This window comes from Mustela lutreola, chromosome 3 (assembly GCF_030435805.1).
Source record: "Mustela lutreola isolate mMusLut2 chromosome 3, mMusLut2.pri, whole genome shotgun sequence".
NCBI lineage: Eukaryota > Metazoa > Chordata > Mammalia > Carnivora > Mustelidae > Mustela > Mustela lutreola.
Genome location: NC_081292.1, coordinates 37,668,311 through 37,693,450, shown reverse-complemented (window position 1 = coordinate 37,693,450; position 25,140 = coordinate 37,668,311). Strand labels below are relative to the sequence as shown.

At 34.5% G+C, this 25,140-nt stretch overlaps 1 protein-coding gene and 1 non-coding gene across 8 annotated transcripts in view; one reads left to right on the top strand and one right to left on the bottom strand.

Moving 5' to 3' along the window:
• Positions 1-25,140, top strand: part of VPS13B (vacuolar protein sorting 13 homolog B) — a 792,142-nt gene that overhangs the window by 302,222 nt on the left and 464,780 nt on the right. For all 7 annotated transcript variants that reach the window (XM_059165934.1, XM_059165936.1, XM_059165932.1 and 4 more), the window contains one exon: positions 21,276-21,385. In XM_059165934.1, the coding sequence (XP_059021917.1) occupies positions 21,276-21,385 (110 nt within the window). The remainder of the gene's footprint in view (positions 1-21,275; positions 21,386-25,140) is intronic.
• On the bottom strand, positions 22,704-22,809 carry LOC131828329 (U6 spliceosomal RNA). The gene has a single exon (XR_009352351.1). It is a non-coding gene; the product is annotated as a U6 spliceosomal RNA (small nuclear RNA).

Genomic DNA, 25,140 nt, shown 5'->3' with positions numbered 1-25,140 from the left:
CATGTTTTAAAAGAAATGGACCGAAGAATACTTACTTCGTTTTAGTGATGTTGCATTTTCTCTTTATTTGTAATGGAAATATCTTTTCTTTCCAGGAATATTAAGAGACTTTGTGAGACGGACTTTTTTTTTTTTTTAATTAAGGAGCTTTGAATATTAGGAAAGACTTAAAAATTCACATTTGTTCAAAAACACATTTATGTAAGAACATGTCCTTGTTCTTAGTAACATTTATGTAAGAACACGTCCTTGTTCTTAGTAATACACACTGACATAGTCAGAAGTAAATGGGCAACATATATTGTGTATTTTCAAATGGCTCAGTAGAAGATTCTCATCGTGTGTGCAACTGCACATATGTGCGGGCATGAACACCCACACAGATAGATGTGTCCATATGTGTAAAGGAATTAGGTCCAAGTTCAGATAGTTGGTAGATTTGGTTGAAGGATATTTTGGAGTTTCTTGTGCTATTCTGGCAACATGGAATTTTGGACTTACATTAAACTAAAATTTTATATTTAGAAACTCATAATAATATGACGTTAGTGACTCCCTAGGTGTGAAGTAAATGTCTTTTGTTTTTGCCTGTATAGATCCATTTTCCTCTTATCTGATAATAGTTCTAAGCTGTAAGACTCAAGTGGGATTGATTTCACAGGGTCGTGCTAGGACTGAACATGTGGTCATGCCTGGAACTCCTGTTTTGTTTCTGATTTGACCTGATAGATATGGCTGTGATTCTGTGAACCAACCTGGTCCAAGGAGATTTACTTATAAGACCTGTATTGAAGTTCCTGGGAAAGAGAAACTACTGTTGTGTTTTCAGATGAGTAGGTTATATTTTTTAACCTTATTGTAGCCATTTGCCACTGTTTGTAAGAGTTTACATGAGAACACTGAAACCAAATTAGAAGAAAGAGAACCAACAGAAATAAATAAATAATAAACCTTAGTAAAAAGATTGTTGTTATATACATAAACCAAACTATTTTAAAAGATTGATTTGATCAGCATGTGGTGCTTGGACCATTCTCTTGCAAGTCCTGAAGAAAAGGAAATGCGACATTTCTGTGTCCCAATTATATCTTTCTGACCATTCTTTAATTTCCTTTTTACATTTTTCCTTTGTTTTGGTGTTCTGTCATTAACCATCTCATTTCCTTGATGAATAGTCTCTAGGTTATTTTTTCTCTGGCCACAGTTTCAGCAATATTTACTTTCATTGTTTGTTATAGTGTATCATATTTAAATTTATTTCCGTTTTTGTTTTACATTAGGATTACAATTTGATTAATAAACTTCTTCCTTTTCTATAATTCAATTATAGTTCTAGCCTGAGAAATCCCACAAAAAATATATATTTTGACTACTAATAAATATCTTTACCTTGGTGTCCTATAGATAATCCACTTCCCATATTGCTATCTTCATCTTTTCCTTCATCTTTCCTTCATCCATTAATTATTTTAGTCCATTTCATCAGTAATTATACCACTGTATTCTCTGAGTGGCTCAGATAATTCTTATTTATAGCTTACATCTATTAGTTATAAAATATTTTTACCTTTCAAATAAGATATTTCTATCTGATTTTTACTATCTCAGCTTACACCTTTGTGGCATATTCCTGAATTTCTGGTTAGTTATAAAAGTAGTTTGTAGTAGTGTTGTTTATCCATTTTGTCTCTAACCCCTCAGTTCATGGTCCATGCTCCATTCGTTTTGATGTTTCTGAAATGCACAGTTGAGATTTCATTTCCTCTAGCTTTGAAAGTTGGCAATAGTATTTAACACTCTCAGAATAAAATATTAACTCCTTAAATGGGCATTCATGATCTACTCGTGGGCTCTACATTTCCTTAACTCTAGCCTTTTTAAGCTACTTGATGTTCCTAAATAATTACCATACTCTTTGTTATCCATGTTTCTACAAGCTCATCTCTATTCCCAAAATATCCTTTTTTGCTCCTTCTCTCGTTGGCAGAATCCTACTTCTTTAAAACTCTACTCAGAAATCACTTGTGCTGTGTAGCTTTCCCTCTTTTTTTGAAGCCTGTATTCTTACTATTTACATAGCTCTAAAACTGTTAATTTTCCCCCTTTTTATAACTGTTTATTCTCCCCCTCTCCCACCCCATTTCCACAAGACTCCTAGACATCTTAAGAATGCTGTTTGTCCTATTTATCTTTGTACTTTGAGAACCTAGCACAATCTCTTGTACATATTAGCTCTGTAAATGGTAGCTAAAGAATGGGAGAAAGGGAGGGGAGCGAAGGAGAGAGGGGGTTTTGTTTATTTGTTTTAACTACTTCTAAAAAATTAACATATAATGTATTTATTTCAGTGGTGCAGGTCTGTGAGGCATCAGTGTTACACAATTCACTGCACTCACCATAGCATGTACCCTCTCCAGTGTCCATCACCCCACCACCCCATCCTTCCCACCCGCATCCACTCTAGCAGCCCTCAGTTTGTTTTCTGAGACCAAGAGTCTCTTAAGGTTTGTCTCCTTCACTGGTTTCATCTGTTCATTTTTCAAGAGGGGTTTTGTTAAATTATATTCATGAAGTAAAATGAAATAGATACTTATTTTAAATAGGCACGTTAAGATCAGTTTAAGATACCTGCTTTCAGTTACGTGGGTATTCTTCAGGCAGGGCAATACATAACACCTTGATTGATAACCCCATTATACTATATGTGATTTCAGGGGAGAAGGTGCGATAATTCCCCAAAGAGGACTAGAGAGCTTTTGCCAGAAGCAGCCTTGGAAAAAGTCTCTTGCAAAAATCAGAGCCCAAGAGAAAGGGCCATGTGTTTCCATTATAAGGGATTCTAGTCCCAGGATTAAGGTTATAAATCAGGAAAGGAGGGTGATCTATACAGGAAGTATCTAATCATCTGCACTACTTCCCAATACAGTTCTTTCTGGAAAAACTTTTTCCAAAGGCTGAAATTGCACTGATAAAGGTTCCACTCCGCAGGGTACTATCTTTGTTACTCTTCCAGCTAGTGCATATGTTCGTGTGCACTGAGTGAGGTACTGCACTGTTCCGTATCTTAGGAGTCAGCTGGGAGGGAGGGCCATGATTCCAGAGGTAAGGGACATGTTAGATGGGCACAAGTCTGGGCTCTGTCAGATTACCTTGTATGTAGTTGGTAGGAGGCCACGTAGGGCTGGTCCCCACTGCAACTACTAGAATAAGAGAGGGTTTAGGTTCAAGTAAGAATTAGAGGTGTTTAATGGGAAAGGAATGCTGAAGAATAAAAAATAAAAGCTATCTATTAAAATGAACACAAGAAAAGACTTAGCATAAAACATTAGGAAATGTGTATAGAATGTGTTGCCAGTTATGATTTTAGAAAATACATTTGTTCTTGGTTATCTGCTTCATGTGGCGACAGTGTAGACATGTTGAAGCAGCTGGGGTTTAAATTCTCAAATACTAGGTTTCTTATCTACACCAAACTGTTAATACTGATTGAAAATATTTTCTTTTCTACATTTTTGTCGACTATAGAATATCTCTAATTACCCTATATTATTTATATAATCAGATAAAAGGCTTAGCACAAAAATAGTGTCACATTGGAATATTGGAAACCAGGCCAGGAAACAGTTCTATTTATTATCAGTAATCAAACTGTGTCTTAAATTAAGTGGTATTTGGAGTAAAGTTTGATTTGAAGCATATTTTCAAGTAATTGCTTCTGGATGAAATGAAGTTATATTTTATAATAAGTTCTTGAATGATTAAAGATAAATGTAATAATTTGTCGTATGTTCATTCATTAAATTCAGTATTTTCTATGTCCCAAACACTGCCCTTAACTTTGGATATATGTAAACAGTAGAGATGGTCTCTGATCTTATAATAAGACTACATTCCATCTGAGGAGGTAGATAATGAGTAAACAAAAACTTACATAAATGTTAAAAAGAAACAGTGATACTCTGATGAAAAAAATACTGTGGGAAACCTTAATTTGATAGGTTATTAGAGACAGGCCTCCCTGCAGTTAACAGAGAGATGACTGAAGGGACAGTGAAGAATTTGATGTATTCAAGGATAGCTTGCATATACTTACTATCAGGAGAGGCAGAGATGTGATTGCAGAGAGGTGAGAGATTGACTTGGTTATGTTGTTTAGACTTAATGAGAGGGGGCTGGGAAGGCATTATTTAAGCAGAGAAGTAATAAAATCTGCTTCATCACCTAAACACATGAGGTCTGTAGATGTTTAGGTACACTGTTTTAAATTGTTATTGATAAAGTAATTAAATCTTCAGTAAGTAAAATGGAAAGTTAAAAAACAAATCTAGAAAGTAAAAGAAAAATATTAACTCATCACCCAATCACAAACTATAAAAGTTTTTTTACACATATTCTTCTAGTTTTATCCTAGTTTATTTTACCTGTTATTAAATATTGCATTTAAAACTTATGTTGTAAGAATGTTTCCATTATCACATAGTCTTCATATCCATGATTTTAAAGATTACACTATGTACTGTTTTGTCACTTGACTACATCAGATTTAGCTTAACCATTTCTCATTTTTGGAGATATAGATTGTTACAGATACTTTCATTAAAAATAACTATATATGAAATTCTTAGTATTAATCAATTCCTGTATTTCCCTAGCATAGATTTCTGGAAATAGAAATAATTAGTTATAAGGTACTAAGTTGGGGCACCTGGGTGGCTTAGTCATTAAGCGTCTCACTTCAGCTCAGGGCATGATCCCAGGGTCCTGGGATGGAGCCTCACATCGGGCTCCCTGCTCAGTGGGAAGCTTGCTCCTCCCTCTCCCACTCCCCCTGCTTGTGTTCCCTCTCTCCTGTGTGTCTCTCTCTCTCTGTCAAATAAATAAATAAATAAATAAGATTTTTTTTAAAAAGGTACTAAGTTTTTATTACTAAATACATATGCACAACTGAAATTTAAACTACGACCAACAATGTTACTGGAGTTTGGGAACCTTTTCTTAGTTTCCCTAAGGTAGTGCATATTTTAAGCTTGTAGGCCATATGATGTCTCTAGCAACTACTTAGTTCTCCTGTTTTAGTGCCAAAGCACCCATAGACAATATGTACATAAATAGGCATGGCTGTTTTCCAAAATACTTAAAAATTTTACAAAAATATCTCATTATCTGTGAATTGAAGCCTGAGCTATCAGTTATACCACATCCTTGCCAGTATCTAGATTTAACCCTTTATTGTATGCCTAGAAGTTATAGAATTAAGTAAATTTTGCAAACTTTATAATACTCTTAAATCATATCGCTCAAAGCTCTGTTTTTGTGTTTGAAAGTAATAAGGTAGTTTGAAATTAATATGCTTTACAATTGTGATTGGTTTTAATATCTATAGCAATAATTTGTTAATTTTTCTATCTATAGTAATAATTTGTTAATTTTCCTTGTGTTCTATATTTTTTATACCTGTTCCATATTAATCTTTGATGTTCCAGAAGACTGTAATCCAATTTAGACTACCCAAATGGTAATGACATCTAAAATACTCTTTGAATGGTTGCAAGAATATATTTGATTTAATATTGCAGTGTTGTTCAGAAACCTGAACTCTAATTTTGTTACTAATTCTCACAACCAGGTAAGCTTTGTAACCTTACAACCTCTGTATAAGGCTTACTGTTGCCTGCTCTTCAAATTTACATCTTTACATTCTTTTTTTTTTTCTTATTATTAGTTTCAGAGGTAGAATTTAGTGAGTCATCAGTAGCATATCACACCCAGTGCTCATTACATCAACTGCCCTCCTTAATGTCCATCACCCATTTACTCCAGCCCCCCAACCACCTCCCCTCCAGCAATACTCAATTTTTTTCTTCAAGTTAAGAGGTTTGTCTCCCTCTCTGGTTTTGTCTTGTTTTATTTTTTATTCCCTTCCTGTGTGTTTATCTGTTTTGTTTCATAAATTCCACACATGAGTGAAATCATATGGTATTTGTCTTTTTCTGACTTATTTCACTTAGCCTAAGACTCTCTAGTTCCATCCCCAACATTGCAGATGGCAAGATCTCATACTTTTTGATGGCTGAGTAATATTCCATCATGTGTGAATATATATACTACATCATCTTTATCCATTCATCTTTTGTTGGTTGTCTGGGCTCTTTCCATAGTTTGGCTATTGTGGACATTGATGCTATAAACACTGGGGTGCAGGTGCCCCTTTGAATCACTCTGTTTGTGTCCTTTGGGTAAATTCCTTGTAGTACAATTGTTGGATCATAGGGTAATTTTATTTTTCAACTTTTGAGGAACCTACATACTGTTTTCCAGAGTGACTGCACCAGCTTGCATTCCCACTAACAGTGTAAAAGGGTTCTCCTTTCTCCACATCCTCACCAACATCTCTTGTTTCCTGAGTTGTTAATTTTACCCACTCTGACTGGTGTGGGGTGGTATCTCATTTTAGTTTTGATTTGTATTCCCTGATGATGAGTGATGTCCAGCATTTTTTTTTTCATGTGTCTGTTAAACATTTGTATTTCTTTGGAGAAATGTCTGTTGTCTGTTCATGCCTTCTGCTCATTTCTTGACTGGATTTTTTGTTTCTGTTTGTTTGGTTGGTTTTTGTTGTTGTTGTTGTTGTTGTTTGATGTTGAATTTGGTAAGTTCTTCATAGATTTTGGATGCTAGCCCCTTACCTGATAATGTCATTTGCAAATATCTTCTCCCATTCTGTAAATTGCCTTTTCCTTTTGTTGACTATTTCCTTTGCTGTTCCAAAGCTTTTTATTCTGATGAAGTCCCAACAGTTCATTTTTGCTTTTGTTTCCCTTGATTTTGGAGATGTGTCTAGTAAGAAGTTGCTGTGGCTGAGGTCAAAGAGGTTGATGCTTGTATTCTCCTCTAGGATAAGTTTACATGTATCTTAAAGTGTTTTATGCCTATATTACAGATGTAAAAACTGGAACCAACCATGGTCTGGTAGCATTGGCTTATTTCAGAGACCTGCTACTCTTTATGGTGTTCTAAGTGGTGTAAATAGAATAAGATTCTAAATAACCATCAAGTACTCTTGAGTATATTTGGAAAATAGTAGGTAGTCTAAGTTAAAACATACACATTTATTTTTTGCCTCAGCCATCAGGAGCCCCTCCTCACCCACCCTCCCCAAGATAATTTAAATTAGGAGGAAAAGTCATTTTTAATCTGTTACTTAGTGAAAACAAATATCGGGGAGTTTTTTTGTGGTTGTTTTTGATACATACAGGAAAAAAATTTTACTAATTCTTTTTATTGTTGGGACTTGGTGATCCTGCAGTTCTTGTATTTTAAAAGCAGCTTGAATTTCTGAGAAATTGAAAGAAATAACTTGGCTGGAAAAGGATGGCTGATGAAATAGAGGGCTGTATCTGAGTCTTTGAAATGCTAGAAATTTATCTTATGATTTATGCAATGAGATTTTAGATGAAATGAGAGGTAATGATGTTAAGTACCCAGAAAATACATGCTTATCTGGTCTTGATCAAGAAAGCATTGCTTTTAATTTCCAAGTTAAGATTTATTATTATAAATAAAATTTTTAATATTCAAGTATTTCATAATTAAATCAAAATGTACACGCTGTCTCAGAGCTAGTCTCTTGAGTACTACCATGATTTCAAGAGTCCTTTCCAACTTCTACTGGTACATAGAGCTTAAAAGCTACTGGATGGATGGATGACTCTGAAGATTCTTCCAGTTCATTTTAAGAATCATTGTAATAACAAGCATGTATTTATTTGTTTTTAAAATGTATATTTATTTATTTATTTATTTATTGGGGAAAGAGCAGGAAAGAACATGAGTGGGGGGCAGGTAGGACCAGAGGGAGAAAAGCAGGCTCCCTGCCGAGCTTAGAACCCAATGCAGAACTCAGATTATGACCTAAGCCAAAACCAAGAGTTAGACACTTAACTGATTGACCCACCCAGGTGTCCCAATAACAAGCATTTATTAAGCTTCTTGCTAGAATCTATAAAAGGAAATACAGCAATATGCTCTTTTACTTAAAATTCAAGCCAGATGTCAATAACTTCCTATAATCAGCCAAACTAAAATGCTAAATCAGTAAAATATATATTAAGTATTTAGAATTAAACATGATCAGAGATACCGGTATTGATTTTAAATTATTGAACCATACGAATACGTTTATTCCAAATTACTATACCTCAATTCATGTTTTATGTTTTATTAAGTTAAAAGGTAATTATCATGTTTATACTGGCTTTATAATGGTCATAGCCTCAAGCTATTTATTATATGCTAATACAATTAAGATATATTTTGGAGTTTTGGGTCTATTTATAAAAGATGAAGGAATACTTGAAATTAATAAAACTGACATAATATTGGACAATAAAAGATTTTGCTGAGGTGTATGATGATAAATTTTATAATTCTATCGATTTATAATCTATAGTTTGATTATATTGTTCTGTAAGACTAAGTTCAGTTTAAATTGAAGAATTGGTTTTAAAAGTTACTCTTTATGTATAGGATTGTAGATTTATTCATACTGATTGGTGCGGGATCGCGGTGATGGGATTCCACATGCTGAAAATCCCGAATAAAGGATTTTGACAGTACCACACTGCAGATAAATGAGAGACTTTTATGAGATCTGATAGTTTTCCAAATGATTTTACTTGTGGTGAACCAAATTTTGGCTTCTGTTTCTTCTATGAACCAAAGTTTTTGTTGAAATTCAAAGCTGACCAAGAAAAGTGTTGGTGTAGTTTTTGGTTTTAGGATACAAATCATTACTTGTGTATTGCCACACATATATTCAGACATTCCACTATTTTATGTTTAATTAAACATGTATATTACATATTTTAGGTTTAAACCTATATACACATGTATGTAATACCTGAAAATTCTGTGTGGTATACTTGAGTCTGCACTTAGCTTTTTTCACTTTATTTATTTTATTTTATGTTTGAAGTTTTTATTTTATTTTTTTTTAAGATTTTATTTACTTATTTGAGAGAGAGTGAGTGAGTGCATGAGAGGAGAGAAGGTCAGAGGGAAAAGCAGACTTTCCTTGGAGCTGGGAGCCGGATGAGGGACTTGATTCCGGAATTCTGTGATCATGACCTGAGCTGAAGGCTGTCACTTAACCAACTGAGCCACTCAGGTGCCTTTAAGTTTTTATTTTTTTTTTTTATTTTTATTTTTATTTTTATTTTTTTTTTTTTTAAAGATTTTATTTGTTTATTTGACAGAGAGAAATCACAAGTAGATGGAGAGGCAGGCAGAGAGAGAGAGAGTAAAGCAGGCTCTCTGCTGAGCAGAGAGCCCGATGCGGGACTCGATCCCAGGACTCTGAGATCATGACCTGAGCCGAAGGCAGCGGCTTAACCCACTGAGCCACCCAGGCGCCCCTTTAAGTTTTTATTTTAATCACCCAGGACTCATCATGACAAGTGCCCTCACTCCTTAATCCCCATCACCTATTTAACCCATTCCCCTATGGACTGCCCCTCTGGTAACAATCAGTTTGTTCTCTCTTGGTTTCTCTCTCTCTTTTGTACTTTGCTCCTTTGTTTTGTTTCTTAAATTCTACACATGAGTGAAATCATATGGTATGTCTTTCTATGACTTATTTCTCTTAGCATTATACTCTAACTCCATCTATGTCATTGCACATGGCAAGATTTTATTTTTTTTTAATGGCTCAATGATACTCCCTTATATGTATATGTACCACATTTTCTTTATCTGTTCATCAAATGGGGCACACTTAGGCTGCTTGCATGTCTTAGCTATTGTAGATAATGCTTCTATTAACAGGGGTACATGTACACTTTGAATTTTCTAAAAAAATTAATGTTTCTGTGTTCTTTGGGCACATACTCAGTAGTGCAATTACTGGATCACAGGATAATTCTATTTTTAACCTTCTGAGGAACCGCCATACTGTTTGCCACAGTGGCTATACCAGTTTGCATTCCCTCCCAACAGTGTATGAGGGTTCCTTTTTCCTCCACATCCCCGTCAATATTTATCATGTCTTGAGCTGTTGATTTTAGCCATTCTGACATGTATGAGGTAATATCTCATTATACTTTTGATTTACATTTCCCTGATGATAAGTGATGATGAGCATCTTTTCATGTGTCTGTTGGCTATCTGGATGTCTTCTTTAGAGAAATATCTATCTGTTCATACTCTTTGCCCATTTTTAATTGGATTATTTGTTTTTTGAGTGTTGAGTTTTTTAAGTTCTTTATATATTTTGGATTCTAACCCTTTATCAGATATGTCATCTGCAAATATCTTCTCTCATTCTGTAGGCAGCCTTTTAGTTTTGTTGATTGTTTCCTTTGCTATGCAGAATATTTTTATTTTGTAGTCCCAATAGTTTATTTTTACTTTTGTTTCCCTTACCTCAGGATAGATATCTAGAAAGTTATTGCTATGGCTGATTCAGAGAAATTAATGTTAGTGCTCTCTCCTAGGAGTTTTATGGTTTCAGATCTCACTTTTAGGTCTCTAATCCATTTTGAATTTTCTGGTTTTATTTTTGTGAATGGTATAGGAAAGTGGCCATAGTTTCCTTCTTTTGTGTCTTGCTGTCCAGTTATTCCAAAACCATTTTGAGTAGACTCTCTTTTTTCCATTGGATACTCTTTCCTGCTTTGTTAAAGATTAATTGACCATATAATTGTGGGTTTTCTTTTGGACTTTCTATTCTGTTCCATTAATCTATGTGTCTATTTTTGTGCCCCAAACAGTATCATACTGTTTTGATTACTGCAGCTTTGTAATATAACTTGAAGTCTGGAATTGTGACGCTCTGACAGTTTAGGGTCTTTTTTGGTTCCATGCAAATTTTAGGATTATTTGTTCTAGTTCTGTAAAAATGCTCTTGTTAATATATATATATATATATGGTTTTAGAGTTTTATGTCTTGAATGTGAAGGTAGAGGAGAAAACTTTGAAATACCACCAATTATTAATTGCTGACACAGTTTGAGATTACTATTAAATCTCATTTGTGCATTCTTTGCCAATTGAGAAATAAGACACACGAGTCAGATAGAAGGAGACCAGTTATTAACTTAATGTCTGATAAAATTGACTAACATTTGATCTGGAGAGAATGGAAAAGAACAAACGCATTTTATTATAGGAAAAAGAAAAACACACACAGTCTTGATGATTCCAAGTCTTTTGCCTTCTCTGCCCCTGAACTGGACTGAAGAAAAACGTGCAACAGGATGAGCTTTCTCCCTTTCAATTTATGACCCAGGAATACAGATAGCTTCTTCATGTTGCAAAGTGAGCATATGTTAGTGTTTCACACATTAGGCTGTTTTCTAAAGCACTCATAACCCCCCCTGTCATCCTTGTTCTGAAATGATGACATTCTTATTTACTGAGAAAGTTGAATGGAGTCAGTGGCTGAAATGAGCTCTATATTCTCATTGTTGTACTTGGCCAGAGAATGGCAAGATCAGTGGTAGTAGGAAGTCTTAATGGTGGAAGCTAATTTGAATCAAAGGGTACATGAAATTTGGATAAATGGAAAGAAGAAAGTACAGACATACATAAGTAAGTGCTTAATAAATATTTTTATGGGCACTGGGTGGCTCAGTTGGTTAAACAGCTGCTGCCTTCGGCTCAGGTCATGATCCCAAGGTCCTGGGATTGAATGCCTTATCGGGCTCCCTGCTCAGAGGGGCCTGCTTCTCCCTCTCCCTCTACCCCTCCTACTTGCTCATGCTCTCTCTGTCAAATAAGTAAATAAAATCTTTAAAAGGTAAGTATTTTTATATGATGTGAATTAGATTTAATGGTAAAATTGGGAAGTTTAGCGGACAGTGACAGAATCTACGATAAACTGAAAAATAAGACAAATGCCTAATTACATTGTTTTACTTCCAAGTTACCACCATCCTGTTGTTTCTGTTGTATGGGCATATATTTTAGTTCTTTGTGTAATTGAACCCCATATTGCACTGTTATTATTCCTACTCTATTTTTTTTTAAAGATTTTATTTATTTCTTTGACAGAGATCACAAGTATGCAGAGAGGCAGGCAGAGAGAAAGAGGGGGAAGCAGGTTCCTTGCTGAGCAGAGAGCCCGATGCGGGGCTCAATCTCAGGACCCTGGGATCATGACCTGAGCTGAAGGCAGAGGCTTTAACCCACTGAGCCACCCAGGTGCCCCTATTATTCCTACTCTAAATAGTCATGAGTGTTTTAAAGGAGATTTAAATATATATATTTATATAATATATTTGCATGTGTGTCTATATATAAATATAACTGTAACTGTATATATAAATAAAAATACCATATTTTAATGTACTCTTTATTTATATATTTAATCTCTCTAGTGCTCTTGATTCCTTTTCTAGAATCGAATTTCTACCTGGTATATTTCCTTTCATTCTAAAGCATTTCTCTTGATTTCTAGTAGTGCAGGTTTTTCGAAGACAAATTGTTTTCATTGTTTTGTTTTGTCTTCATTTTTAAAGCATATGTCCAGCGGGTATATAAACCTAGGTTGTCTTTTCTTATTTTGGCACTTTAAAGATACTATTCCTGATGAGGAAATATCCTTAATCATAGTTTCCTTATATATTTATTTTTTTCTGAGTGACTTCAAAAATTTTCTTTCTGGCTTTGGTTTCCTGCAGTTTGATCATGATGTGGCGAGATCTGTTTTTCTTTTTAATTATTCCTCTTGGAGTTTGCCTAATTTTTCTTTTAACCTGTCAGTTGATATTGTTTATAAGTTTTGAAAAGAAATTTTCAAAGAATTCTTCACTTCCAATAATTACATTTTTTAAAAGATTTTATTTATTCATTTGACAGAGATAGAGATCACAAGTAGGCAGAGAGGCAGGCAGAGAGGGGGGGGGGAAGCAGTTTCCCCACTGAGCAGAGAGCCCGATGTGGGGCTCGATTCAGGACCCTGAGATCATGACCTGAGCCGAAGGCAGAGGCTTTAACCCACTGAGCCACGCAGGTGCCCCAATATTACATTTTAAATCCTAACATTTCCGTTTATTGCTTTTTGATCATTTCTCTCTCTACTGCAGTTCTTCTTTGGTTCATGCACACCATCTACCTTTTCCACTATATTCTTTAACATATTTATCAGAGCTGTTTTAAAATCTTTTATAATTCTGGTATTTATGCTCCCTTTTGAACTCGGGCTATTGACTGTTTTCTTTTTTGATAATGAGCTATTTCTTTTTCTGTTACTGTGCTTCATATTTTTTAAAATGAATGCCAAAAGTTGTATATAAAAAGGAATAATAGTGCCTATGGTAGAAAAATGTTTTTGCCCATAAAAGAACATGCTTCTTCTTCTGTAATGTAATTAGTATAGTTAAGTTGTGTCTGGCTTTTGCTTTCTTTTTTTTTTCTTTTTATTATTTAGTTTTTATAATTGAAGTATAGTTGACATACATTGTTATTTACAGGTTCATGACATAGTGGTTCAGCAGTTGTATACATTATACGATGCTTACCATGTTAAGTGTAGTTTCTGTCTGTCACCATATAACATTACTTAAATAGTATTGACTATATCCTCTATGCTTTATGATCTTTGTTTTTATTCTCTAGGTGACGTGGGTCTGCTTCTTGCTTTACTTATGTTGAGCTCACCGTAGGCTTCACATTTTTTGAGAGCAGGATCAGAATCTTCCTTTCAGTATTGTTTGTGATTTTGCTCTTGATTCTTACCTGTGCGCAGATCTAACATGCCTTGTTTGCTTGTTATTATTTGCCTACAGGGGAATCTATCTTAGTTCCTCTTTTCTTCTCCTAGTCACAGATAGCCCTGGTTGGTGCTCACTGAAAAGTTCACAACGACTGTGGGATTTCCTTTAGTTTCCTTCTCTGCTCTCAGAAGTCATCAGGCTCCATGTGCCTGCATGTTACTGGGGTCTTCCTCATTTCTCCAGTCCTGTGCCCTGCCATTCTCATAAGTATTTGGTGGAGGTTTGTTGAAAAGAGATGTCAGGTGGGTACACTCCTCTTGTGTCTAGTATTCTCAGGGATTCTAAATTGTCGTGTCAGTCCCCAAACTCATCTTTAAACATTTGTTAACATTTTTCTTCTTTTCTTAACAACATGTTAAGAAATTCTGCCAATTTCTGCCAAGAATGAAAGCCACTATTCATTCCTTCCTGCCTTAGGGTTTTTCATTTTTAGGATTTTTGTTCATTAGGTTTCTTTGCAAACCCTGCTGTATGATGAATGTTGAAAAGCATTATATGGCTTGTTTTTGTTATGATGGAATAGAGTTCTCCTGTGATTTTCTATATGCTATGGGAAAGCATGATAATTTTTAATTAAGTAACATGAGCTACCGTATTCACATACCTAAAAGTCTTATGTTTCATTTATACTAAACTTGACAATTACCTTGGCTAAAGTTACCGGTGGTTGGCAGCTCATCCCTGCTCTGTCATTTCTTGCCTGTGATTACTCTATCTTACCTTTATTCTCCACCCATGTTTTTGATTCGTTCTTTTTTGTTTACTTAACAGGCTAAAATTCTTGAATTTATTCTTAAAAATTAAAGCAGCAAATAATTTCTTAAAAGCTGTATGAATCTAAAATACCCTTAATTTACTATAGCTATGTAATAGAAAAATAGTGAGTTTTAGCCACTGAAGCTTAGATGAAGATGAATATGTCTGTGTTTTTTGTCTCATTCATTGATTTAACATAAAATGCAGGGTACTTGCCCACTTTTATACCTCAGTATTTCACAAGACCATCTCATTGGCTTGACAGAGTTTCTATAGCTGACAAGAAGCATGTATATTTAATTGTAATTCTGTGCACCTTTGGTCTCTCACTCTTTTTTCATTTTCATTTCATTTTCATCTTAGGATGTAACTGAAATGACAGGGGTGCCTTGGTTTAACTAATTTGTGAAGTCTGGGTGGAATGTGCGTAAAGGAGCCATTTTTGGCAGTGAGCAGAGAAATAAAACACACGTTTCTTATTAGTTGTCTCCCAGGCTAAAATTAAACAGAATAGTATATTGCCAAGTTTTAGTGATTTATGAGGAATCTGTTCTGAGTAAACTCAGAATCAGACTAGTTGTCTGTGCGCTTACATGTCAGAACTTGTGGGTTATTTTTAAAGGTGAAGTCTCCTGAATTGAGTATAATATGAAAATATCCCTTTAAATTTAAAAGAACTTTATCTCTATAATTTCAATTAATTTGATATTAAGTTAATAGATTATTCTCTTTTATCACCTATGTAACATTCACAGAGGTCCAGTCTGGCTATGTGTCATTCAGTCATCTCTGATATAATGTAATCATATAACTTTTATGAACATTTGTTGAAGTATTTAACTTCTTTATAATAAAATAAGGCTTTTAAGGTTAGTTTTCACATGAAAATACTTATATGATGCATTTGTTTTCCTTTTCCTTTCTATAAAATCTCAATTAAAAAGGAATGCTACTAATTCACTAAGAAAGTTTTTTAAAAAATTTACCCAACACATTTAATTTCTGACACAGCTGAAAGGACTTTTACAATAACTTGCCCAATATGGAGAATGTCTGTAATTTTCTAATTTACTTTTGTCCTTTGAAGTTGTCATACTATTAAATTTATAAACTGCTTTGTTTGTATAGGGTTTGTGGGTTTATTTTTCATCATAATAATTAAAAAAAAGTTTGTGTTTATCCTGAGAATATGTATGTAGTGAGTTTGTCTGCACGGCTATGAAAAAGGGTAAGATTTCTTTGTCTCTGCATCTTTTGATAGACTCTCTGTGATGCACATCACATTGTAGTTAATGTTAATTTATAATAAAAAATGATTTCTTCCCCCCCAAAAAAGTAAAAATAAAAAAGTTTGTATGTGCCTTGTACTTAAGATGCATAATATTAGAACAAACTTATCCTGATATATTCCTTTTTAAAAATACATGTAATTTCTGTGTTTTCTTCATTATTTTAAACAGAACACTTTGTACATAGAAAAGAATATATATAACACATATAAATTTTGAAGTAAAATCATATACTCAATTCCATTTATTTTTTTTTGCTGAGAAGTTGATTGTTTGTGCTTTTAATCTCCAGATGATCATTCTTGTTGTTCAGGGTGATTTTTAAAAAAATCTTCTTTTCCCTTCAGTGTTTGTAGCTTCTTTCTAATTTGTTTAGCAAAATATGTATATGTTTATTTTTTTATGTTTCATTTAATTTCTAGTTAGTTAACATACAGTTTAATATTAGTTTCAGGTGTACGATTTAGTGTTTCAACAAGTCCGTACAACACCCCATGCTCATCACAGGTAACCCCTTAATCCCCATCATCTATTTTACCCACCCCCTTACCCACTTTCTGTCTGGTAACTGTCAGTTTGTTTTCTAGTTAAGAATCTGTTTCTTAGTTTGCCTCTCTCTCTCTTTTTTCCCTAATGGTTATTTGTTTCTTAAATTCCACATTTGAATATAGTCATATGGTATGTGTTTTTCTATGACTTATTTCACCTAGCATAATACTCCTTAGCAAATGGCAATATTTCATTCCTTTTTATGGCTGAGTAATATTCCATTGTGTGCTTATCTTCCATTCATTCCATTCCATTCTGTTCATCAGTCAGTGGACATTTTGATTGTTTCCACAATTTGCCCATTGTATATAATGCTGCTGTAAACTTCGGGGTGCTTGTATCCCTTCTAATTAGTATTTCTGTATGCTTTGGGTAAATAACTCGTAGTGCAATTCCTGGGTCATAGGGTAGTTTGTTCTATTTTCAACCTTTTTTTTTTTTTAAGATTTTATTTATTCATTTGACAGAGAAAGAGATTATAAGTAGGCAGAGAGGCAGGCAGAGAGAGGGGGAAGCAAGCTCCCTGCTGAGCAGAGAGCCTGATGTGGGGCTCGATCCCAGGACCCTGAAACCATGACCTGAGCTGAGGCAGAGGCTTAACCCACTGAGCCACCCAGGCACCCCTATTTTCAACTTTTTGAGGATCCTTCATGCTGTTTTCTACAGTGGCTGGACCAGTTTGCATTCCTACCAGCAGTGCAAGGAGGCTTCCCTTTCTCCGCATCCTTGCCAAACCTGTTATTTCTTGTGTTGTTGATTTTAGTTATTCTCACAGGTTTTAGGTGATATCTCATTGTAGTTTTGAAATGCTTTATATGTTTTGGTTTTATTGAGTTTTATTTAGTTGTGGGGTTTTTTGAGGCTTAATGTCTTTCAACAATTTTGTAAAATTCTCAGCTGTTAAGTTTTTAATAATATTGCCTCTTCCCCATTTTTTGGTATCTCCCTCTGGACACATTTGATCTTCTTACTCAGTACTCATATCTCTTAACCTCATTTTCATAACCATTTTTCATTTTTGTGTTTTAGATACATTCTAAATGAGCTCGTATGCTTTCCCCATTTCACTTTTTTTCCTCTTCAGCTATAGCTGATCTGTCTAACCTGCCCAATGTGTTCTTTACACCAACAATTAACTATGTCATTTTTATAGTTAGTTTTTCTTTAAAGTATGTTCTTTCCTGATACTTTCTCTTTTTTGATACTCTGCATGATACCATACTTTTATACTTTAAATAGCTTATACATAGGTGTTTATTTTCTGTATTTGGCTATCTGCAGTCTAAATTTGAAAGTCTAAATTTGTTGTTTGTTGCTTTTTCTGACTCTCTCACAATGGCTTGCTTTCTGTAGTGTTGCTGATTTTTGGTGATGAGAACCCTTTACAGATCATAATTTGTGGTGGTTATATGACAGTGAATTGGAGACTTTTCAAACAGAAGATTTTATTCTGCTTTTTACTAATGGCTAGAGAGACACTCCTCAGCAAGAAAATTGAAATCTCATCTACCACTCTTTTCTCTTGACCCCAATTGAGAATCCTAATTGTGTTCTCCCTCATGGCAACTGTTCTTTTTTTGTGTGTGCCCTTTTCAAGAGGTAACACTTCTCAAATCTTTTCAATAATTATTTTGGTGTTTACTTCCATATTTTTAAATAATATGACTTCTCTTGCTCTTTCTTGGTCACTTTAGAGCAAAATTTATTGATGTCTTACTCTGGAAAATGATATTTAGCCAACACTCACTCTGTCCTGCTCACATCTCACATTCTTCTTATATATACCTACTTTCAAAATTGTTATATCATGTTTGATTAATCAGTGCATCTATTATTTTCAGAACTTACATATTTCTGGTTATAAATATTCATGATACAGTAATGTATGCTGTGATTAGTTATCATTTCCTTTATAGCATGTGTTTTTCCTGTATTTAATAATTGTGTTTTATTGCTTTTCTGGGGGCCTGAGTGGCTCAGTTGGGTAAGGGTTTGACGCTTGATTTCAGCTCAGGGTCACGAGATAGAGATCTGCATCCAGCTCAGCACACATCTGTGCTGAGCATGGAGTCTGTTTGCGGTCCTCGCTCTCCTTCTCCCTCTGCCCCTTCCACTGCTCGCTCTCTCTCTCAAAAATAAATAATAAATGTATCTTAAATATTGTTACTACATTTTTCACGTACCTTTCACTAAATTACTGTTGTTGTTTGGGGATTCCTGTCACTTTTCTGCTGTATTGGATCTTTTGTCTCCTGGACCCCACATTCTTCTTTCTTATTGCAGTTGCTTTTTGTGGAACACATTTCTTATTATAAAATATGTATTATTTCTGGTGTCTTTAATATTTATGTGATATTAATTATAAAGCAAATTATATTACAGTGGGCTTATGTGGCAGGAAACACTTCACAGCAATTTAAACCTAACTATAATTTCATTTCTTTATATGGAATTTGGAAAAATCTTTTAACTTTTAAGATTGAATTATATATTCTTGAATTTAAATAAGAATTTTAAACTCTCCATTTAAAAGTATGTAATTAATTTCTTTAAAAGATTTTAATACTTATGCATTCTGCTATAGAAAAAATTTATATATTAAGTTGTATTTTCTTTTTTTTTTTTTTAAAGATTTTACTTACTTATTTGACAGGGACAGATCACAAGTAGGCACAGAGGCAGGCAGAGAGAGAGAGAGGAGGAAGCAGGCTCCCCGCCGAGCAGAGAGCCCGATGCGGGACCCGATCCCAGGACCCTGAGATCACGACTCCAGCCGAAGGCAGCGGCTTAACCCACTGAGCCACCCAGGCGCCCTAAATTGTATTTTCTAAGTGACTTCAGTTATGACTCCCCTTTTCCAGTCATCCTGTATTTATCTTCTCCTATTCATTCCTTCCTGATAGTATTTGAGTAACTCATTGCTCAGGAGCACACGTATTGTTACATGTGGGAAGTGTTACATTTGGGAAGTTAAAAGTGGGTGGGATTTCTGTTGTCTCTGAATGCTGTCCAAGAATCTACACTGAATATTCAGAAGCACCAAAAGGTGGAATAGGAATACATATGACAATTTTTGCTCATTTGAAAATACTGTGCAAAAGTTTTTAAAAAGAGGATATTTCTCTTGCTTACTCTCCTCTATATTTCTATCTCTATCTCTGTGTGGTTCACTTTTCATAGGAGTTGGTACTAATAGTAATTGTATTTAAATAATATGCAATGTTATAGAATGAATGGGCTTTCGTACCTAATCCAGGAACTCATCTACCTTTTATTACGACTCTCTGTTCCTACCATATGGCCGTTACTTTTCTAGATACTGGAGATATAGTTGAGAGCAACATTGACAAATACCTCTTACTTGGTACTCCATATATCCCAACAGAGATAATAATATTTTATCAAAAAAATATATGTAGAAATGCAAAATGTATTCATTGAATGCACATAACCTGCACATAAATTATGAATGGGATATTATGCTTTAGTTAAGTTCGATGTGAGTTGCTTTTTATCACTGAGGGACTAAAATGCTTTGCTAGAATGGAATTGCAACTTGTTACACTTCAGCTTTGTGTTTTATGTCAGAATGTTAGCCTGTGTTTCATCTAGGCAGATCTCTTGCTTCTGTACGTTAAAAGCTATAATTTGCAGTGATTTATTGAGTGGTTATAATAATCCTTCCTTTCACATTGTGAATTAAGTTTGTAAAATAAAAAAAAAAGGAGATAATATTCTGTTCTCATGACCAATATAGAAATTGCTTTTTGCCTTAAAAATAAAGCTTCTTATTATTAAAGACATATTCACTTAAAAAATTTTTTTATATATAAATGCAGTTTGGTTAACTTATACTGTATAATTTTTCAGTTTCTGGGATAGAATTCAGTGATTCATCAGTTGCATATAACAGTGAGTGCTCATTACATCAAGTGCTTTCCTTAATGTCCATCACCCAGTTACCCTATTCCCTACCCCCCTCCCCTCCAGCAACCTCAGTTTGTTTCCTATAATAGGAATCTTATGGTTTGCCTCCATCTCTGTTTGGTCTTATTTTATTTTTCCTTCCCTTCCCCTATGTTCATCTGTTTTGTTTCTTAAATTCCACATATGAGTGAAATCATGTGATAGGACATATTTGCTTTTATTGAGATAATTCATTTTCCATAAAATTCATTATTTTTAAAGCGCATAATTTGATGGTTTTTAGTATATTTGCAAGGTTGTGCAACAATCATCATTTTCTAATTCTGGAACATTTTAATCACTCCCCAAAGAACCTCGTATCTATTAGTAGTTACTTTCCATCGCCCCTGCCCCAAGCCCTGGCATCTGCTAATCCCACCTTTTTACTCCGGGGTTTTGCTTATTCTAGCCATTTCATGTAAGTGGAATCATCCAGTCTGTGGTTTTCTATGACTGACTGACTTTCACTTAACGTGTGTTCAAGGTGTGGTGCAGGCATGGATCAGTACTTTATTCATTGTGATGGACAAATGATTTTTCATCATGTGGCTCTACCACATTTTGCTTATCCATTCAACCATTCATGGATATTTGTGTTATTCCCACGTTTTGCTATTATGAATCCTGCTTTGAAAAGTTGGGTACAAGCTTTTGAGTGGACATATGATTTTAGTTATCTTGGTACATACCTAGGAATAAAATTGTTGGGTCATATTGTGACTGTATATTTTGCTTCTTGAGGAAATGCCAAAGTGTTTTTGAAAGCATTTGCATCATTTTATGCTACCATGAGCAGTATATGAGGCTGGAATTCCTCAAGATCTTTTTGTCCACCTTGTTAATTTGTCTTTTCTATTACAGCTGCCCTACTTGGTGTGATGTGATACAAAGCTTACTATTTTATAGGAGGAATTAACACAATTTTAAAATCTTGATTTTTAGGTGCTGTACTTCTTTGTAGTGTACAAGGAGTAGCAGTTAATATTGACCCAGTCTTATACACCTGGCTCATTTATCAGCCACAGAAACGAACCAGTAGACATATGCAGCAGGTAAGAAATTTTTATAATTTACTTTATTTATTTATTATTTTTTATAAACATATAATATATTTTTATCCCCAGGGGTACAGGTCTGTGAATCGCCAGGTTTACACACTATAATTTACTCTCTTAATGAATAAATCTTTTTCTTAGTCATTTGTTACAGTTATGTATTGTCGGAATTGATTTTTTTTTTAAGATTTTATTTCTTTATTTGACAAGCAGAGAGAGAGAAATCACAAGTAGGCAGAGAGGCAGGCAGAGAGAGAGGGGGAAGCAGGCTTTCTGCAGAGCAGAGAGCCTGATGCGGGACTCGATCCCAGGACCCTGAGATCATGACCTGAGCTGAAGGCAGAGGCTTAACCCACTGAGCCACCCAGGCACCCCTGGAATTGATGTACCACAATTCCTTTGTCCTCCATTCTACCCCTTTCAAGCAATTCTATTCTTTCATTTCTAAACAGTAAGTTACTGTATCATTGACTATTGAAGTGAATTTCTATGCAATTGCTGGTAAAGCAGAAACACTGGAAAGACTAGTTTAGGTAGTTCTATTTTACTGACTTTCTTTCCTTCATAGTGCCTAGATGTTTGTTCTGAGTGTCTGATGTGTAGGAATTGCGTAGAAAATGTTAGCGTTTGTTTTTATTATCTCTGTATTTCCTCTTCATCTTTAGGTTTACTCAACAAGTATTCATAGAGTGCCAAACCCCTGGATTGGGATGGTTGGTATAAAAGAGTTGGGATGTATGCTTGCTTATTTATTTATTTATTTATTTATTTATAGATTAATAAATCTATAAATAATCTCTAAAATCTATAAAAATCTATAAAAATCTCCCCCTCAGAGAGAGAGGGGGAGAGAGCGAGCACAGGCAAACAGAATGGCAGGCAGACGCAGAGGGAGAAGCAGACTCCCTGCCGAGCAAGGAGCCCGATGCGGGACTCGATCCCAGGATGCTGGGATCATGACCTGAGCCCAAGGCAGCTGCTTAACCAACTGAGCCACCCAGGCGTCCTGGGATGTATGCTTATTTAAAAGGGTATAAATTGCAAAGTAAAGAGTACCTAATTGTAGTTCCTGGAATGCTTAAGTGTAATTTTCTGTGTCATGATGCTTAAATGGAATTCTTAGAGAAGGGTTTTATTTTTCCCATTTTAAAAATGAAGAAACTGATGCTTATTGACATTTACCTACCTATTGTCACATGTAGTAAATGGCAGAACTAAATGTTTTTCAGGCCAAATTTATGCTACCTTGCATTGCATTTTCCTATTGACTTAATTGTAATTTTATAGTACTCTAATTGAATGACTTGGTATTTGTTTTAATATGAAACATTTATAAATTTGCCTGTCATCCTTGCACAGGGGCCATGCTAATGTTCTCTGTATTGTTCCAGTTTTAGTATATGTGCTGCCAACGTGAGTGCTGCATCTTTTTTCTGAAATAACTTAAAGCTAGGTGATAGAAAAATACACAATTTCATAATTAAATAAGACAAAAATGGACTGAATATTTCAACCCATGTCTCAAGGAGTATCTTTTAAAGGATTTTCTTAACCCTGTCTTAATTTGAAACTACAGCTTCCATTCCCCAGTTTCATTGTTCTTTTTTATCAAATAGTTAGAGACCACAAGGCACTGTGCTAGATACTGGGGCTACAGAAATAAAAGTTAATTTTTAGTATATCCCTCCGTCTAGAGTTATTTACTGTATTTAGGAATATGAAGGAATATAGTAATGCCATTTTTAGAAATTGCTATATTAGATCTAAATAGGATTATGTGGAAAAAGATAAAGAAGAATAGTTCTCACAGGCAGATGAGGTTGTTAAAAGGAGGAATTAAGACAGTTGACTTTAGCATTATAGCAGTAAACCAGACCAGAAAGGTTGCTCTAGACTGAACTGTGTGAGCAGAGGAAAAACAACAACAACAACAACAAAAACACCCCACTAATTTGGTAAGAAAGGAACCTTCAGTGATTCCAGACTTGAGCCAATTTTTCTAGAGACTGGTAGGAATTGGAAGCCAATTCATAAGACTTTTTTTTTTTTTTTTTTTAAATACAGAGTGTTTGCAACTTCATCCTGAAGTGTAAAGAAGAACTATAGGAATCTGATATAAAGAGATTTGAATTTTAGGAGGTTTTCTCTAATAGAATGTTGAATAAAACTAAAGAAGAAGAGGCAATACAGAGATAATAAAAATGAAAGTGAACATTTACTATGCAATTCTTATGCATCAGATACTCAGAACGAAAATCTGGGCACTATGAGGGCAAATAGGCCAGTAAAAAACAGGACCACCTTAACAGTCTTTCCACCATCTCTGCTTTACCAGCAGTTGCATAGAAATCCACCTTAACAGTCAATGACACTAATATCAGGGTGCATTTGAGAAATATTTTAGATATAAGTTCTTTTAATTGAGCAATAATTGATGTCTTAGTTTTCAGGTATACAACATAGTGATTTGATATTTGTGTATATTTTGAAATTATCACCACAATAAGTAGTTAACATCTGTCACTACAGATAGCTACAGATTTTTTTCCTTTTTTTTTTTTTTTAAGATTTTATTTATTTATTTGACAGAGAGAAATCACAAGTAGATGGAGAGGCAGGCAGAGAGAGAGAGGGAAGCAGGCTCTCTGCTGAGCAGAGAGCCCGATGCGGGACTCGATCATGACCTGAGCCGAAGGCAGCGGCTTAACCCACTGAGCCACCCAGGCGCCCCGGTTTTTTTCCTTTTGATGAGAGCTTAAGATCTACTCTCTTGACAAATTTTAAATATACAATATGGTACTTTTAACTATAGTCATATTGCTGTCCATTACAGCTCATAACTTATTTGTTTTTTAAGTGGAAGTTTGTACCTTTTGACTCCATTCACCTCAACTGTCCATGAGTTTGTCTTTTTTTTTTTTTTTAATATACCATATATAAGTGAAATCAATAGGTATTTTTCTTTCTCTTATTTCACTTAGCCTAACTACCTTATTATTTGGTCCATCCATATTGTCACAAATGAGAAGACTTCTTCTTTATGGCTGAATAATATCCTGTTGTACTGTAAATTTTCATTGGTTATTTTATAAATGACACAAATATGTCAAGTTATGCTAGAGATATCCCTGAAGATCAATGTTCCAGCATCTTTTTTTTTGTCCTAGCATCTTAAGTAGATCGATTCATTTGATTGATAACAACCACCTTTAAAGATTTTTATATTTAATTTTATTTTTAGTATAACTATTTAAAATTAAATGTAAATATATATTTTAAAAAATTCCAAGTTCAAAACAGTAGTTTTGTTTAAAAGTAATACTAACAAATACCCATAACCCTATTCATCCAGAGTTAAAATGATATTGGGATAAATATCTTCATAATTAAATCTTTGGATTTTTTTTTAAGTATTCACTTAGAATATATTTTTGAAAGTGTAATTAATAGTTAAAGGCATATACTGAGGGGCCTGGGTGGCTGATTCAATTAAGTGTCTGCCTTTGGCGTCAGTCATGACCTTGGGTTGCTGGGATTGAACCCCAGATCAGGCTCCCTGCTCAGCAGGGAGTCTGCTTCTCCCTCTCCCTCTCCCTCCCCCCTCACTTGTACTTCCTTTTTCTTTCTTTTTCAAATAAGTAAGTAAAATATTTTAAAAAATTAGTTAAAGGCACATATTTTTGAATATTTTGAAGACTTTGTTATATTGTGATTTACCTTTTACAGTTGGTTACAGTGTACATTTTCACCAG